The sequence below is a fragment of the Ranitomeya variabilis genome, chromosome 5, assembly GCF_051348905.1.
Source record: "Ranitomeya variabilis isolate aRanVar5 chromosome 5, aRanVar5.hap1, whole genome shotgun sequence".
In the NCBI taxonomy this organism is placed as follows: domain Eukaryota; kingdom Metazoa; phylum Chordata; class Amphibia; order Anura; family Dendrobatidae; genus Ranitomeya; species Ranitomeya variabilis.
The window spans coordinates 87,308,270-87,323,768 of record NC_135236.1 but is presented as its reverse complement, the minus strand read 5'-3'; the positions used below and the strand labels follow the sequence as shown (position 1 = coordinate 87,323,768).

The 15,499-nt window shown below is 45.7% G+C and overlaps 1 protein-coding gene across 4 annotated transcripts in view; it reads left to right on the top strand.

Annotated features, from left to right (window-relative positions):
- LOC143775027 (zinc metalloproteinase-disintegrin-like 4a) overlaps nucleotides 1-15,499 on the top strand; it is a 118,726-nt gene that overhangs the window by 33,083 nt on the left and 70,144 nt on the right. For all 4 annotated transcript variants that reach the window (XM_077262844.1, XM_077262845.1, XM_077262846.1 and 1 more), the window contains exon 12: nucleotides 10,064-10,194. In XM_077262844.1, coding sequence (XP_077118959.1) covers nucleotides 10,064-10,194 — 131 coding nt within the window. The remainder of the gene's footprint in view (nucleotides 1-10,063; nucleotides 10,195-15,499) is intronic.

The following is a 15,499-nucleotide window of genomic DNA, read 5'->3' as shown; positions in this document are numbered from 1 at the left end:
GAGAACTTGAAGAAAACAGAGACACACTAGTTTGCCAAGCTTTGGAGTTGGGGACAAGGTGTGGTTGTCCACTAAAAACATCAAACTTAAGATTTTCTGCTGCCAAGGTGGGTCCCAAATTTATTGGTCCTTGTCAGACAATTGAGGTAATTTACTCTTTAGCTTGCCACCTGAAAGTTACTCAGTAAAATTCCTAATGTGTTTAATAAATACCTGCTCCATGTATTTAGTTTGCCTGCTCACCCCGTAAGTGATCCTCCTCTTGCTGTGATGGTCAGAGGAACCTTAGGATACGAAGTGCAGAGAATTCCGTATTCTCATGTAGTGACAGGATCATTGCAGTATTTGGGGCACTGAAGAGGTTGTGGCTCAGAGGAAAGACCCTGCTGTGACAGCGGAAGGACACATTAGCTGTCCAAATAGTACACCTAGGTGTCTTGTACCCCAGTCAGGCATGGCGTATATTAAAGAAAGTGCAGCGAGCAGCAGTTTGGTGAGCAACAAAAAACACCCGAAAAGGCTTCCTAAGCTTTTAAAAAGGCCCCTTAGTCTGTTTCAGTAGGCTCCACAATCATGGGAAAGACTGCTGACTTGACAGATGTCCAGAAGGCATTCATTATTATTATTATACATTTTTATAGCACCATTTATTCCATGGCGCTTTACATGAGAAAAGGGGGCAAATATAGACAAATACATTAAACATGAGCAAAAAACAAGGCACTAACAGGTACAGAAGTAGGGAGGACCCTGCTGGGCTCGGTCTCACAATTTGCAGGGGATGGGTGAGGATACACTAGGAGAGGGTAGAGCTGATTGTGTGGTGGTTCAGTAGGTTGAGGATCACTGCAGGCTGTAGGCTTGTCGGAAGAGGTGAGTCTTCAGGTTCTTTTTGAAGATTTCTATGGTAGGCCAGAGTCTGATGTGTTGTAGTAGAGGGTTCCAGAGTATAGATGAAGCACGGTAGAAGTCTTGGATGCGATTGTGGGAAGAGGAGATAAGAGGGGAGTAGAGAAGGAGATCTTGTGAGGATCGGAGGTTGCATGTAGGTAAGTACCGGGAGACCATGTCGCAGATGTATGGAGGAGACAGGTTGTGAATGACTTTGTATGTCATAGTAAGGGTTTTGAACTGGAGTCTCTGGGCAATAGGAAGCCAGTGAAGGGCTTGGCATAGGGGAGAGGCCGGGGAATAGCGGGGGGACAGGTGGATTAGTCAGGCAGCAGAGTGTATAATGGATTGGAGTGGTGCCAGAGTGTTAGAGGGGAGGCCAGAGAGTAGGAGGTTGCTATAGTCAAGGCGGGAGATGATAAGGGCTTGCACTAGTGTTTTTGTGGTGTCGTGGTCAAGGAATGTGCAGATCCGGGAAATATTTTGAGTTTGAGACGGCAGGAGGAGGCAAGGGCTTGGATATGTGGCTTGAAAGAGAGGGCAGAGTCGAGGATCACCCCGAGGCACCGGGCGTGTGGGACTGGGGAAAGTGAGCAGCCATTGACATTGATGGATAGGTCTGGTGGAGGGGTAGAGCGAGATGGGGAAAGATGATGAATTCTGTTTTGTCCATGTTCAGTTTTAGAAAGCGAGCAGAAAAGAAGGCCAAGATAGCAGACAGACAGTGTGGGATTTTGGTAAGTAAGGAGGTGAGGTCAGGTCTGGATAGGTAGATCTGCGTGTCATCGGCGTAGAGATGATATTGTAAACCGTGGGATTCTATGAGCTGTCCCAGGCCGAAGGTGTAGATGGAGAAGAGTAGGGGTCCTAGAACAGAGAAAGAAGGAATATAAACCAGCTCACCCGTGATGCATAAACCAATCCTCGGGAGCACGGACCAGCTGTATCCAGGCGTATAGAGTCTAAAAAAGAAAAGAATGTCCAGCTTCACCGAATCCGTAAAAAAGAGTTTTCTTTATTCACAAACTTTTAAGCATAGAGGATACAGACTTCAGCACAAGCCATATGGGTAAGAATCTCAACGCGTTTCTGGAGACTAAGCTCCCTTAATCATGACAATCTTTTTTACGGATTCGGTGAAGCTGGACATTCTTTTCTTTTTTGGTCCTAGAACAGAGCCTTGAGGAACACCGACAGACAAGGTGCGAAGTGAGGAGGTGGTGTGGGAGAGGGAGACACTGAATGTTCGGTCTGTTAGATATGACAAGATCCAGGATAGGGCTAAGTCTGTGATGCCAAGAGATGAGAGGATCTGTAGCAGAAGGGAGTGGTCCACAGTGTCAAAGGCAGAAGACAGGTCCAGGAGAAGGAGGAAAGAGTAGTGTTGCTTGCTCTTGGCAGTTAGTAGGTCATTGGTGACTTTAGTTAGGGCAGTTTCAGTTGAGTGATGGGGTCGGAAGCCAGATTGTAACCGGTCAAAGAGGGAGCAGGAGGAGAGGTGGGAGGACAGTTCAAGATGGACATGTTGTTCCAGTAGTTTTGAGGCATAAGGGAGAAGAGATATCAAGCGATAGCTAGACACAGAGGATGGGTCGAGAGAGGGCTTTTTGAGGATGGGTGTGATCTTGGCATGTTTGAAGGATGAGGGGAACACACCTGATGTGAGTGAGAGGTTGAAGAGGTGTGTTAGAGTTGGGATGAAGACCGTGGCAAGGTTAGGGGTGAGGTGGGATGGGAGCGGGTCAAGCATGCACGTGGTTAGGTGTGATCTTGACAGGAGGGTGGAGAGCTGATCTTCTGTCATGGTGGAGAAGCTGCTTTTGGAGGAACAGGGTTGAGCAGCTAAGAGGGACATTGGGCGCTGTGGGCCAAAGCCTTCTCTGATCGTATCGATCTTCTGATTAAAGAAAGAGGCAAAGTCTTCAGCAGAGATGAGAGGGGAAGGAGGAGGTGCAGTGGGATGGAGTAGAGAATTGAAAGTGTTAAAAAGCTGTTTAGGGTTGTGAGACAGTGAGCATATGGGAGATGAGAAGTAAGTTTGTTTTGCTGCAGTGAGCGTGGACTTGAAGCTGGCGAGGGACTGCATGTATGCAGTGAAGTGGTCGGCAGAGGGGGATCGCTTCCATCTCCGCTCAGCAACCCTGGAAGCCAGTCTCAGTTCTTTGGTCAGGCTGGTCAGCCAGGGCTGCCTGTTGATAGTACAAGTTTTGCTATGCATGAGCAGGGCAGCCGAATCGAGTGTTGCTGTTATTGTGGTGTTATAAAAAATGGCAGCAGAATCTGTCATGAAGGGAGGCTATGTCTGTAAGATTGAGAAGGGACTCAGACAGTGATTGTAAATTGAGGTGTTTGAGATTTCTGTGAGGGGGAGTGAGTTTATGGAGTGGGGGTTGCACACTAGGAGAGGAGAGGGAAGAGAATGTCAGTAGGTTGTGGTCAGACAGGGGAGGGGTGAGTTAGTGAGATTAGTAAGGGAGCAGAGGCGGGAGAAGATGAGGTCCAGCGTGTGGCCATGTTTGTGAGTGGCCTCAGAGGACCATTGAGTGAGGCCGAAGGAGGCAGTGAGCGATAAAGGTTTAGAGGCAGCTGAGGTGGAAGTATCAATGGGGATGTTGAAGTCACCCATGATGATATTGGGGATGTCAGCAGAGAGTAAATGAAGGAGCCAGGTGGTGAGGTGGTCGAGAAAGGTGGAGATGGCTAGTTCTGGGGGGGCGGTAGATGACAGCCAGCTGGAGGTTGGAGGGGGAATAGATGCGGATGGAGCGCACCTTAAATGAGGGAAGAGTAGCTGAGGGTGGTAGCGGGATTGGAGTAAAGGAGCAGGTGTCGGACAGGAGCAATCCAACCCCTCCACCACGTTTGTTGCTGGGGCGAGGGGTGTGAGAGAGGTGGAATCCGCCATAGGAAAGTGCAGCTGGAGAGGCTGAGTCAGAGGGGGTGAGCCAGGTTTCAGTGATGCCGAGGAAGGAGAGATTGTTGATGATGAAGAGGTCATGGATAAATAGCAGTTTGTTGCAGACAGAGTGTGTGTTCCATAGTGAAGGGGACCGGGGGAGTGGGGGCTGGATGAATGGGTATGAGGTTATCATTGTTTGGAAAACATGTAGAGGATCGTGGCAGAGGGTTAGAAATAAGTGTGGGGATGTGTTGAGGGGGATCGGGATTTGGGATACATCACCATAGATGAGTAGTAGCAGACAGAGCATTAGAAGGTGGGAGCAGGATAGGACATGATGCAGCCGTGTGTGTCTGGAGAAAAAGGATTGTATGTGAAGGAACAGTTTTGAGGAGAAGGTGAGATGGCTGGGGAGTATTGAGGGAGAAATGAGTAGTCCTTTACTAGGTGGAGGGGTTGCAGGAGATTGTAAGAAGGAAAGTATTATGGGGGTGAAATAGAAAAGAAACCAAAACATTGTAGTGGTTAGGTATTCTGTTACCTACCAGTCAATTCCAGTCCAATTCAGTCTAATTCAAAGTAGTTAGAAATATGTAATTTGAAAGATGGAATTTGAAAGATGCATGGAACAGACTAGAGTCTGGATCAGACTCCTTGATCTGAATATATCTGCTACTAAGAGGACTCAGCTGTGAGTGGATGTGGGTGTGTGTGACCAGAACACATGTTCAGAGTTAAACGAAAGGTCATAAAAGGGGGGAGGGGTTAGACTGACCGCTCAGAGGTATGCATGGAAGACACCAGAGAAGTGAAATACATTATGGATGCAAAGTGAAGGGTGAGCAGTGCATACCAGAGAAATCTAAATGCAGTTCACATAGACATTCAGGAGCTAAGGAAAGCTGGAGACATTCAGTGCATACTAGAGAAAGCTAAATGCAGTTCACAGTCACAGTACCCTCCTTGTGGAGTCATTGACACACTCCACAAGGACGGTACTCCGCAAAAGGTCATTGCTAAAGAAGCTCGGTGTTCACAGAGTGCTGTATCCAAGCACATCAATGGAAAGTTGAATGGAAGGAAAAAGTGTGGTAGAAAAAGGTGTACAAGCAACCAGGATAACCACAGCCTTGAAAGGATGTTAAGACAAGGCTATTCAAAAATTTGGGGGAGATTCACAAGGAGTGGACTGCTGCTGGAGTCATTGCTTCACCACACACAGACGTATCCAGGACATGGGCTACAAGTGTCGCATTCCTTGTGTCAAGCCACTCATGACCAATAGACAACGCCAGAAGCGTCTTACCTGGGCCAAGGAGAAAAAGAACTGGACTGTTGCTCCATGGTCCAAAGTGTTGTTTTCAGATGAAAGTAAATTTTGCATTTGATTTGGAAATCATGGTCCCAGAGTCTGGAGGAAGAGTAGAGAGGCCACAATCCAAGCTGCTTGAGGTCTAGTGTGAAGTTTCCACAATCAGTGATAGTTTGGGGATCTATGTCATCTGCTTGTGTAGGTCCACTGTGTTTAATCAAGACCAAAGTCAGTGCAGCCGTCTACCAGGACATTTTAAGAGCACTTCATGCTTCCCTCTGCCGACAAGCTGTTTGGAGATGGAAATTTCATTCTCCAGCAGGACTTGGCACCTGTCCACACTGCCAAAAGTACCAATACCTGGTTTACAAACAACAGTTTCACTGTGCTTGAGTGGCAGCAAACTCGCCTGACCTTATCCCCAGAGACAGTCTGTCGGGTAATGTCAAGAGGAAGATGAGAGACACCAGACCCAACAATGCAGACGAGCTGAAGGCTGCTATGAAAGCAACCTGGGCTTCCATAACACCTCAGCAGTGCCACAGGCTTATCACCTCCATGCTGCGCTACATTGATGCAGTAATTGATGCAAAAAGAGCCCCGACCAAGTATTGAGCGCATTTACTGAACACATTTCAGTAGGCCAACATTTTGGATTTTAAAATCATTTTTCAAGCTGGTGTTATAAAGTATTCTAATTTACTGAGATAATCACTTTTGGGTTTTCATTGGCTGGCTTTTGAACACAGATGATTCCACATGTGTTTATTGAACCGTGCAGATTCATCGTGTCCAATACATTGTATGGGTGACATTATTCTGCAAGATAAATTGACATGCTGCGGTCTGTAAAAACATGCCACTTGTCCGTCTCGGCAGGTAAGCCGCAGGCGTTTCTGGACGCATAGTGGACATGAGATTTCTTGAAATCCCATCCACTATGATGTAACATAGGTGTGCAGCATCCAACCCGCAGCGTTTACTGACTGTGTGCTCTTACCCTAAAAGAGTCAGGTGAGTGACCGCAGCTCTAGTTCCCTGATGACGTTCTGTTAGTATTCCAGCATGTACTGGGAATTCTCCAACAAAGTGACCTCAAAACTGAAGTAAAAAAAATTTACAGTAGAGATTTGGGATTAAAATCTGCTTTACTTTTGGATCATCCCTTTAACTATTAGGTTGGCTGTTAGGTTTCAGACAACCCCATTAATTTTAATAAAGTTGGGACACTGTGTAAGCTGTAAAGACAACAGAAATGCAATGATTGGGAAATCTTTTAGCCATATTATATTAACTACAGAACATAGAACACAGATCAGAATATGACATAATAATAATAATAATATTATAATAATAATAATAATATGACAGAATCTTTGACAGATTTTTTTTGGGAATTGCTGATATATATGTGTGTGTGTATATCTACTATATAATTGTCTAAGGGTAACTTCCGTCTGTCCTTCTGTCTGTCACCGTTATTCGTTCGCTGATTGGTCTCGGCAGCTGCCTGTCATGGCTGCCGCGACCAATCAGCGACGCGCACAGTCCAGAAAAAAATGGCCGCTTACTCCCCGCACTCACTGCCGGCGCCCGCATACACCGCTCACACAGGGTTAATGCCGGCGGTAACGGACCGCGTTATGCCGCGGGTAACGCACTCCGTTACCGCTGCTATTAACCCTGTGTGTCCCCAACTTTGTACTATTGACGCTGCCTATGCGGCATCAATAGTACAAAATGTAATGTTAAAAATAATAAATAAAAAAAAAAACCCTGCTATACTCACCCTCCGCCGCCTTTCTCGCTCCTCGCCACGCTCCCCGGAACGCTCCATTACAACCGTAAGCTTGCGGTGCGGTCCCGTCCCAGGGCTGGTGTGCGGCAAGGACCTGCCGTGACGTCACAGTCATGTGACCGCGACGTCTTCATAGGTCCTGCTCCCACCAGCCCTGGCACTTGCAATGGAACTCGGCTTCAGGAAAATGGCCGCCGCGATCTCGATCTGCGCACGCGCAGCATCCAGCGGCCATTTTCCTGAAGCCGACCACTACCATCTGCACAGGATCCCAGGAAGAGAAGAGGCAGGACGCAGAGGAGCAGCGACAAGAATGGTGAGTATGATACACTACAAGGGGCCCTCGGATCGTTAGGTGAGTATGTTTATTTTTTATTTTTTGGCCCTATGCGTGCCTCGGTAATATACTACGTCACTGGGCAATATCCTACGTGGCTCTGCTGTATACTACAAGGCTGGGCAATATAATACGTGGCTGGGCAATATAATACGCGGCTGGGCAATATACTACAAGGCTGGGCAATATACTACAAAGCTGTGCAATATACTATGTGGCTCTGTGCAATATACTACGTAGCTGCGCAATATCCTACGTCGCTGTGCTGTATACTATGTAGCTGGGCAATATACTACGTGACTGGGCAATATACTACGTAAATGGGCAATATACTACGTGGACATGCATACTCTAGAATACCCGATGGGTTAGAATCGGGCCACCATCTAGTATATATATATATATATATATATATACGGTGTATATATATAATATATATATATTAAAAGGGGGGTTACACACTGTAGAAAATAAATGCAGTAATCAGCCATAACTGTCACATACCCTTGATGACTGACACAGATACTATAGCAGAAAAGCAAATTCAATGTAGTTTGCAGAGTAATTTGTACATATACTGTATATAATCAGGAAATAATAATGATGGTTAATTCCCAGTAATAAACATCATGAGATGGTCTAAACTAAGCGGAAATAAATGAATTTGTAATAATGAGAAATGACATAGAAAAAGTATTGAACACTTGAAGAAAGAGAGGTTCAAAAGGCCATGGAAAGTCATGACATCAGATGAAATGTATCAGTAATTAGAACGCAATCCTGCCAATTAGTGATATCAGCTGCTACACCTGATGCCCTATAAAAGGTGCCTCATTACCATGGTGCCACACAAGAAACATCTCATGATGGGTAAAGCCAGTGAGCTGTCTCAAGACCTTCGCAATCTTATCGTTGCAAAACATACTGATGGCATTGGTTACAGAATAATTTCTAAACTACTGAAGGCTCCAGTGAGAACTGTTGGGGACATAATCCAGAAGTGAAGAGAACATCATTTCACCATAAACCAGCCATAACCAGGTGCTCCCCACAACATTTCAGACAGAGGAGTGAAAAGAATTATTAGAAGAGTTGTTAAAGAGCCAAGGACCACATGTGGAGAGCTACAAAAAGACCTGGAATCAGCAGGTACAATTGTTTCAAAGAAAACTATAAGTAATGTACTCAACCTCCATGGCCTGTATGCACGCTCACCACGCAAGACTCCATTGCTGAACAAAAAGCATGTTCAAGAGTGTTTATAGCTTGCTCATCATCATTTAGGCTGTGTGCACACGTTCAAGATTTTTTGCGTTTTTTTTTTGCGATAAAACTGCAAAAAAAACTCATACATTAAGCATCCTATTATTTAACCTCTTTCTGACGTCGGACGGGATAGTACGTCCAAGGTCAGATACCGCGCTTTGATGCAGGGCTCCGGCGGTGAGCCCGCATCAAAGCCGGGACATGTCAGCTGTTTTGAACAGCTGACATGTGCCCGCAATAGCGGCGGGTGAAATCGCGATTCACCCGCCGCTATTAACTAGTTAAATGCCGCTGTCAAACTCAGCGGCATTTAACCGGCGCTTCCGGCCGGGCGGCTGGAAATGAGCGCATCGCTGACCCCCGTCACAAGATCGGGGGTCAGCGATGCTTCTGCAGTGTAACCATAGAGGTCCTTGAGACCTCTATGGTTACTGATCCCCGGTAGCTGTGAGCGCCACCCTGTGGTCGGCGCTCACAGCACACCTGCATTTCTGCTGCGATCTAATGATCGCTGCTATGTAGCAGGGCCGATCGCGTTGTGCCAGCTTCTAGCCTCCCATGGAGGCTATTGAAGCATGGCAAAAGTAAAAAAAAAAATGTGAAAAAAATAAAAAAAATATAAAAGTTTAAATCACCCCCCTTTCGCCCCATTCAAAATAAATCAAGAAAAAAAAAATCAACCCTACACATATTTGGTAGAATATACAAACTCTTTGCAGATGTTGTCCAAGGTGGGATTAGAACCCTGGACTCCAGCGCTGCAATGCTATCCACTGAGCCACTGTGCTGCCTGTAGATGAGACCAGATTTGAACTCTTCATATACCATAATACACACAATGTTTGGAGGCCAAAAGGCACTCCATATGACCCTAAAAACACCATACCAATAGTGAAGTTTGGACTTTGGAACATAATGGTGTGGGACTGTTTTTCAGCATACGGCATTGCAAAACTTCATATAATTGAAAGAAGGACGAACGGACAAATGTACCGAGACATTCTTGATAAAAATTTGCGGCCATCTACCAGGATGTTGAAGATGAAACAAGGGTGAACATTTTAACCAGACAATGATCCCAAAAATACAGGCAAGGAAACTCTCAATTGGTTTCAGAGAAAGAAAAAGCTGCTAGAACAGCTGAGCCAATAGCCTGAACTGAATCCAAGAGAAAATTTATGGAAGGAACTAAAGTTCAGAGCTCATAGAAGGAGCCCATGGAACCTTCAGAGTGTTTTTGTGGAAGAATGAGCCAAAACCATACCTGAGCAATACATGCGACTAGCTTCTCCATACAGGATGTGTCTGTAGGCTTTTGTGTGACGTATTAATTACGTTTCAGTAAGCATGTTCAATACTTTTTCCCTGTGCCATTTCTCATTATTACACATAACTTAATTTATGGACATCTATGGTTTGATTTCTTTGCCTGTGTAGATTGGATGGATTGTTACTGACATCTGGTGAGAATTCCATGACAATAGCACCTTTAGAGATATATTTACTTAGAAAATTGGTGGCACAGTTCACTTTAATCACCCTGTCTTTTTGTTCCTCCAGGATCACAGCATTTTTGCTTCTTCTGTTGGTGCCACAGTCGCACATGAGATGGGCCATAACCTGGGGATGAAGCATGATGCCGATGACTGCACATGCGGAGGTACAAACTGTGTCATGAGTTCAGGCTTCAGGTAAAAGCAGAAACGTAAATTCATCCCACGCTTTATAGAGACTTCTGCGTCAAACAGAAATTATTATATTCTAATTATTTTGATTTAGAGCACAGAAGATCTTTTCCTTTTCTACATTTCTAGAGGGAAATTATCATCCTCTCTATGATAGCTTTCTGTCATCACAAAGTAAAAAAAATTGTTGTAAGTAGTATTTGTGCAAAATGCTGCATCTACCGATATCCAACAAATTTACTATTATGTAGAGCAGAAACTGGTGTAAATTATTAGTCAAATTGACACCACCTCATGGTTGACATACACTACTCACAAAAAGTTGTAGATATTTGGCTTTCAGGAAAAATTTCTGGAAAACGTAAAAAGTTCACGCTACAGTGATATTTTATCATGAAAGTAGGGCATTTAAGTGGAAGCAGCAATGGTGGTTTCCTCATCTCAAACAATTTATTCAAACAAAAGTTAACAACAGCTGTGGGTATCCCCACCCAACAAAAAAAATGTGTCTCAATAACTTGTCATGTGGCCTTGAGCATCAATTATCTAGTGCCGGTGTCCCTGCACATTTCTCCTCTTCCGCGGCTCCTGGCGTGTGCTTATCTGTATACCAGCAGGACTGCCTGCACCTGCCAGTGCTTATCTGTATACCAGCCTGCACCTGCCAGTGCCTATCTGTATACCATGGAAAGAAGAAACTGGGAAAGAAAAAGCACAATAGGGTCAGTCTTATCCGATGACAAAGGGGTGTCAGGTAAAGGAGAGAATACGCTCACCTTGCTAGGTTGCTGAATGGCAACACATAAAGGGCATATAACAGCTGCTGGACAGATACCGGTCAAGGAAACAACCATGGATATAGAGAGAAGACGGAGGTATCACTCATGCGCTGCTGATATAAAAATATTGGGGAAGTTGAAACATTTATTTAATCAGGTTTAAAAGTCAACACATTTCGAGGTCACGCAAGACCTCTTCATCAGGACAAACCAGAAAAAAGTCAGATTTCCCATTTAATTTCTCTTTCCTTTGATGTGATCGCACATCAGAGGAGAGAGAAATGGTGTCCCCCCCGATACCTCCAATGTTCCTGCATACTCCCGTGAAGTCCCCCAGGCCGCCGGCGTCTTCTTCTGGGAAGAAAATGACATATATATTATATATATATATATATATCCATTTTTCCATTAGGGTTAGAGTTGGGCCAAAGTGAGTTGGGCTAAAGTGAGCTGGACTAAAGTTAGGGTTAAGGTTGGGCTAAAGCTAGGGTTAGGGTTTGGCTAAAGCTAGGGTTAGGGTTTGGCTAAAGCTAGGGTTAGGGTTGGGCTAGGTTTAGGGTTGGGGTTAGGGTTAGGATTGGGGCTAGGGTTAGGGTTGTGTTTATGGTTGGGATTATGGTTAGGGTTGGGATTAGGGTTAGGGGTGTGTTGGGGTTAGGGTTGGAGTTAGAATTGGGGGGTTCCACTGTTTAGGTACATCAAGGGGTCTCCAAACGCTATATGGCGCCACCATTGATTCCAGCCAATTTTGCGTTCAAAAAGTAAAACGGTGCTCCCTCCCTTCTGAGCCCTGCCATATGCCCAAACAGTGGCTTTCCGCCACATATGGGGTATCGGCGTACTCAGGAGAAACCGTACAACAAATTTTGTGGTCCATTTGTGTTAAATTTTTTGTGAAAAAAGTAAAACGTTCATTTTTTCCTTCCACGTTGCTTTAGTTCTCATGAAGCATCTGAAGAGTTCAAAAACTTCTTGAATGTGGTTTTGCGCACCTTGAGGGGTGCAGTTTTTAGAATGGTGTCACTTTGGGTATTTTCTGTTATATTGACCCCCCCAGAGTCACTTCAAATGTGAGGTGGTCCCTAAAAAAAATGGTTTTGTAAATTTTGTTGGAAAAAATGAGAAATCGCTGGTCAACTTTTAACCCTTATAATGTCCTAGCAAAAATTATGTTTCCAAAATTGTGCTGATGTAAAGTAGACATGTGGGAAATGTTATTTATTAACTATTTTGTGTGACACTCTCTGATTTAAGGGTACAAAAATTAAAAGTTTGAAAATTGCAAAATTTTCACATTTTTTACCAAATTTCCATTTTTTTCATAAATAAACGCAAATTGTATCGAAGAAATTTTACCAGTGTAAATTTTAGCAGTGTTATTATAATGCTTCTGAATGAAAATATATGCCCTACATTGAGCCCCTGAATAAATAATTAGCCCGTTACACCAAATAGCTCCATCATAGTAAATCTCCCCCAGGCCTGTTACACTAAATACCCCCCATCACAGTAAATCTCCCCCAGGCCCGTTACAATAAATATCCCTCATCACAGTAAATCTCCACCAGGCCTGTTACACTAAATACCCCCATCACAGTAAATCTCCCCCAGGCCTGTTACGTTAAGTCTTCCCCACACACAGTAAATCTCCCCCACAGAGTAAATACCCCCCACGGCAGTAAATCCCTCCTCCCACAGTAAATACCTCCCTCCATGGCAGTAAATACCCTCATACACAGTAAATGTACCCTAACAGTAAATACCCCCCACACCATACCTCCCAACCGTCCCGATTTCAGCGGGACAGTCCCGCTTTGGCACCGGGGTCCCGCTGTCCCGCTTCGGGCATTTAAAATCCCGAATTTGCGGCCGCCAGTGAAGCCCCGCCCACTTCCGGGACGTAGAGAGAGCCCGATTACTGTACCCGCAGCTGTTCGTTCCGTTCCCTGCCTGGGACTGTCTGCGTTGTAGCCACGCCCCCTTGAGTTGCCTCACCGCCCGCCTCCGGCTTCCTCCTCAACGTGGGCGGACTCTGAGGACACTAGAGCGGCAGCGCCAGCACCCGGACTGGTTTCTCGTGACCGCGGGAGCAGCGAGCGGGGATCTGCAGACTGACTGTAAGTGAATGTGTCTCTCCCCCTCTCCATGCAGCGCTGCCCGTTACAGCAGAGACTCTGATCTGACAGCATTAGGAGGACTGACACAAACTTTGTCTCCCCATGCAGCGCACCCCGCTCCCACTCTCCCCCTGGTACCCATCCATCGGATTCTCCACCAACCTGGTGCAGCACCCCTCTCCCCATGGTTATCGTTAAAGGGGTATTGTCACCCAAAATGCTAAATACGGCAGCAGCATGCCGACCCCTCACCCCGTTACTCACCTCTGACTCCACCGCCTCAGGAATCTTCGGTCGCACTTCACGTATGCGCACTCCGGGGGTCAGGAGGACCTGGTGCCGGGCAGATGTGCTCCGTGGGTGTTACTATGTTTTTAGCCCTGTCGAACCCATAACACAAATTACATGAACACAAAATGGTGCTCGGTGTATATCAGGGAGATATATACAAAAGGGACTTGGCCCCTATAATAATTATACCAGTAAGGCCGGCGTCACACTCGGCGTAAGACAATACGCCACGTATTATACGGCCGTACTACGGGCGTAATACGGAGAAATGTCCCCAAAATATTGATCCGTAGTCAGGGTGTGTCAGCGTATTTTATGCTATGGGGCATTTTATACGTGCCCCATCACGTGGGGCAAGTATACTGTACGCAGCATCATGTGGGGCCATTATACAGTATGGAGCATAATGTGGCCAATGGCCATTGTACAGTATGGAGCGTCGTGTGTGGCCATATTTTTTTGTTCATAATTATTGTTAACGAAACATTGTGATCAGAAGTGCTAAATGGGTGTGGCTGGGGCGTGGCTAGTTGTGAAATGGGTGTGGCCTAAAATTTGCCGCGGCGCGCTACTCGCGCGCCGCTGACTTTGTCCCTCTTTCCCTTCCCCTAAAGTTGGGAGGTATGCCCCACACAGTAATACCCCCTACAGTAAATACTCCCCACATACACAGTAATACCCCTCACACACAGTAATCACACCTACCCCCCCAATCTTCAGTGTCTTCAGCTTCACTAACGTGGAGCACTTAGCACTAATATATGCCTCTGTGCACCGGCGAGTGACATTAGCAGCGTGATCACATGACCTGATCACGCTGCTGGAGTCGCACTCACTAGTGATGAGCGAGTGTGCTCGTTACTCGAGTTTCTCTGAGCATGCTCGGGTGGTCTCCAAGTATTTCGGGGTGCTCGGAGATTTAATTTGAGTCGATACAGCTGCATTATTTACGACTGCTAGACAGCTTGAATACATGTGGGGGTTGCCCGTTTGTTAGGGAATCCCCACATGTATTCAAGCTGTGTAGCAGCCACAAATCATGCAGCTGCGTCGACACAAACTAAATCTCCAAGCACGCCGAAATACTTGGAGACCAACCGGGCATGCTCGGAGAAACTCGAGTAACGAGCACACTCGCTCATCACTAGCTCTGACCCGGCGGACAGAGATTCAAAGACGTGAGTACAATTGAATACTGGGAGCCGGCGCGCTACAGCTTCTCTGTGCCGGTTGTCAGCTTCACAGCTGGCACAGAGAACTGCCGACTCCCAGTTCGGGTGCTGCAGTTCAGCTGAAATAGAAAGCTGCTGTCGGCAGCGCTCCGGAATAGGCAGGGATCGCCAAGGGGTCTTCATTGCCTACTGGCCGCATGAAGCAACTTCAGGGGCCCCGTGGGCCATGTGTTTGAGACCCCTGGTCTAGGGTCTGTTAGAGAGGCTACCCTGGGCAAGGATCACACCTCTCCTTCGCTGACTGACAGTATCCATTTCCTATGGCAACATCTCTTTTGTTGAGTCTTGAGACTTCAACTACCCTGAAATAGATTGGGGAACAGAAACCTGCAGTTCCAGCAAAGGTAATCGGTTTTTGACAACTATGAGAGACAATTACCTTTCACAACTGGTTCAGGACCCAACAAGAAGGGGGGCACTGCTAGACCTAATATTAACCAACAGGCCAGACCGCATATCAAATATAAGGGTTAGGGGTCACTTGGGGAATAATGATCACAAAATAATAAGTTTTCATGTAACCTTTAATAAGATGGGTAGTAGGGGGGTGACAAGGACACTAAACTTCAGGAGGGCAAATTTCCAATGGATGAGAGAGGATCTTGGTGCAATTAACTGGGACGATAAATACAGAAAATTAAATAAATTCTGTCAAAAGCAAATAAAGGCAGCAAAGACTGAGGCAGAGAGACTCATTGCCAGAGAGAGTAAAAATAATCCCAAAATATTCTTTAACTACATAAATAGTAAGAAACTAAAAAACGAAAGTGTTGGCCCCCTTAAGAATAGTCTGGGGGAAATGGTGGATGAGGATGAGGAAAAAGCCAATATGCTAAATGACTTTTTTTCATCAGTATTTACACAAGAAAATCCCATGGCAGACAATATGATC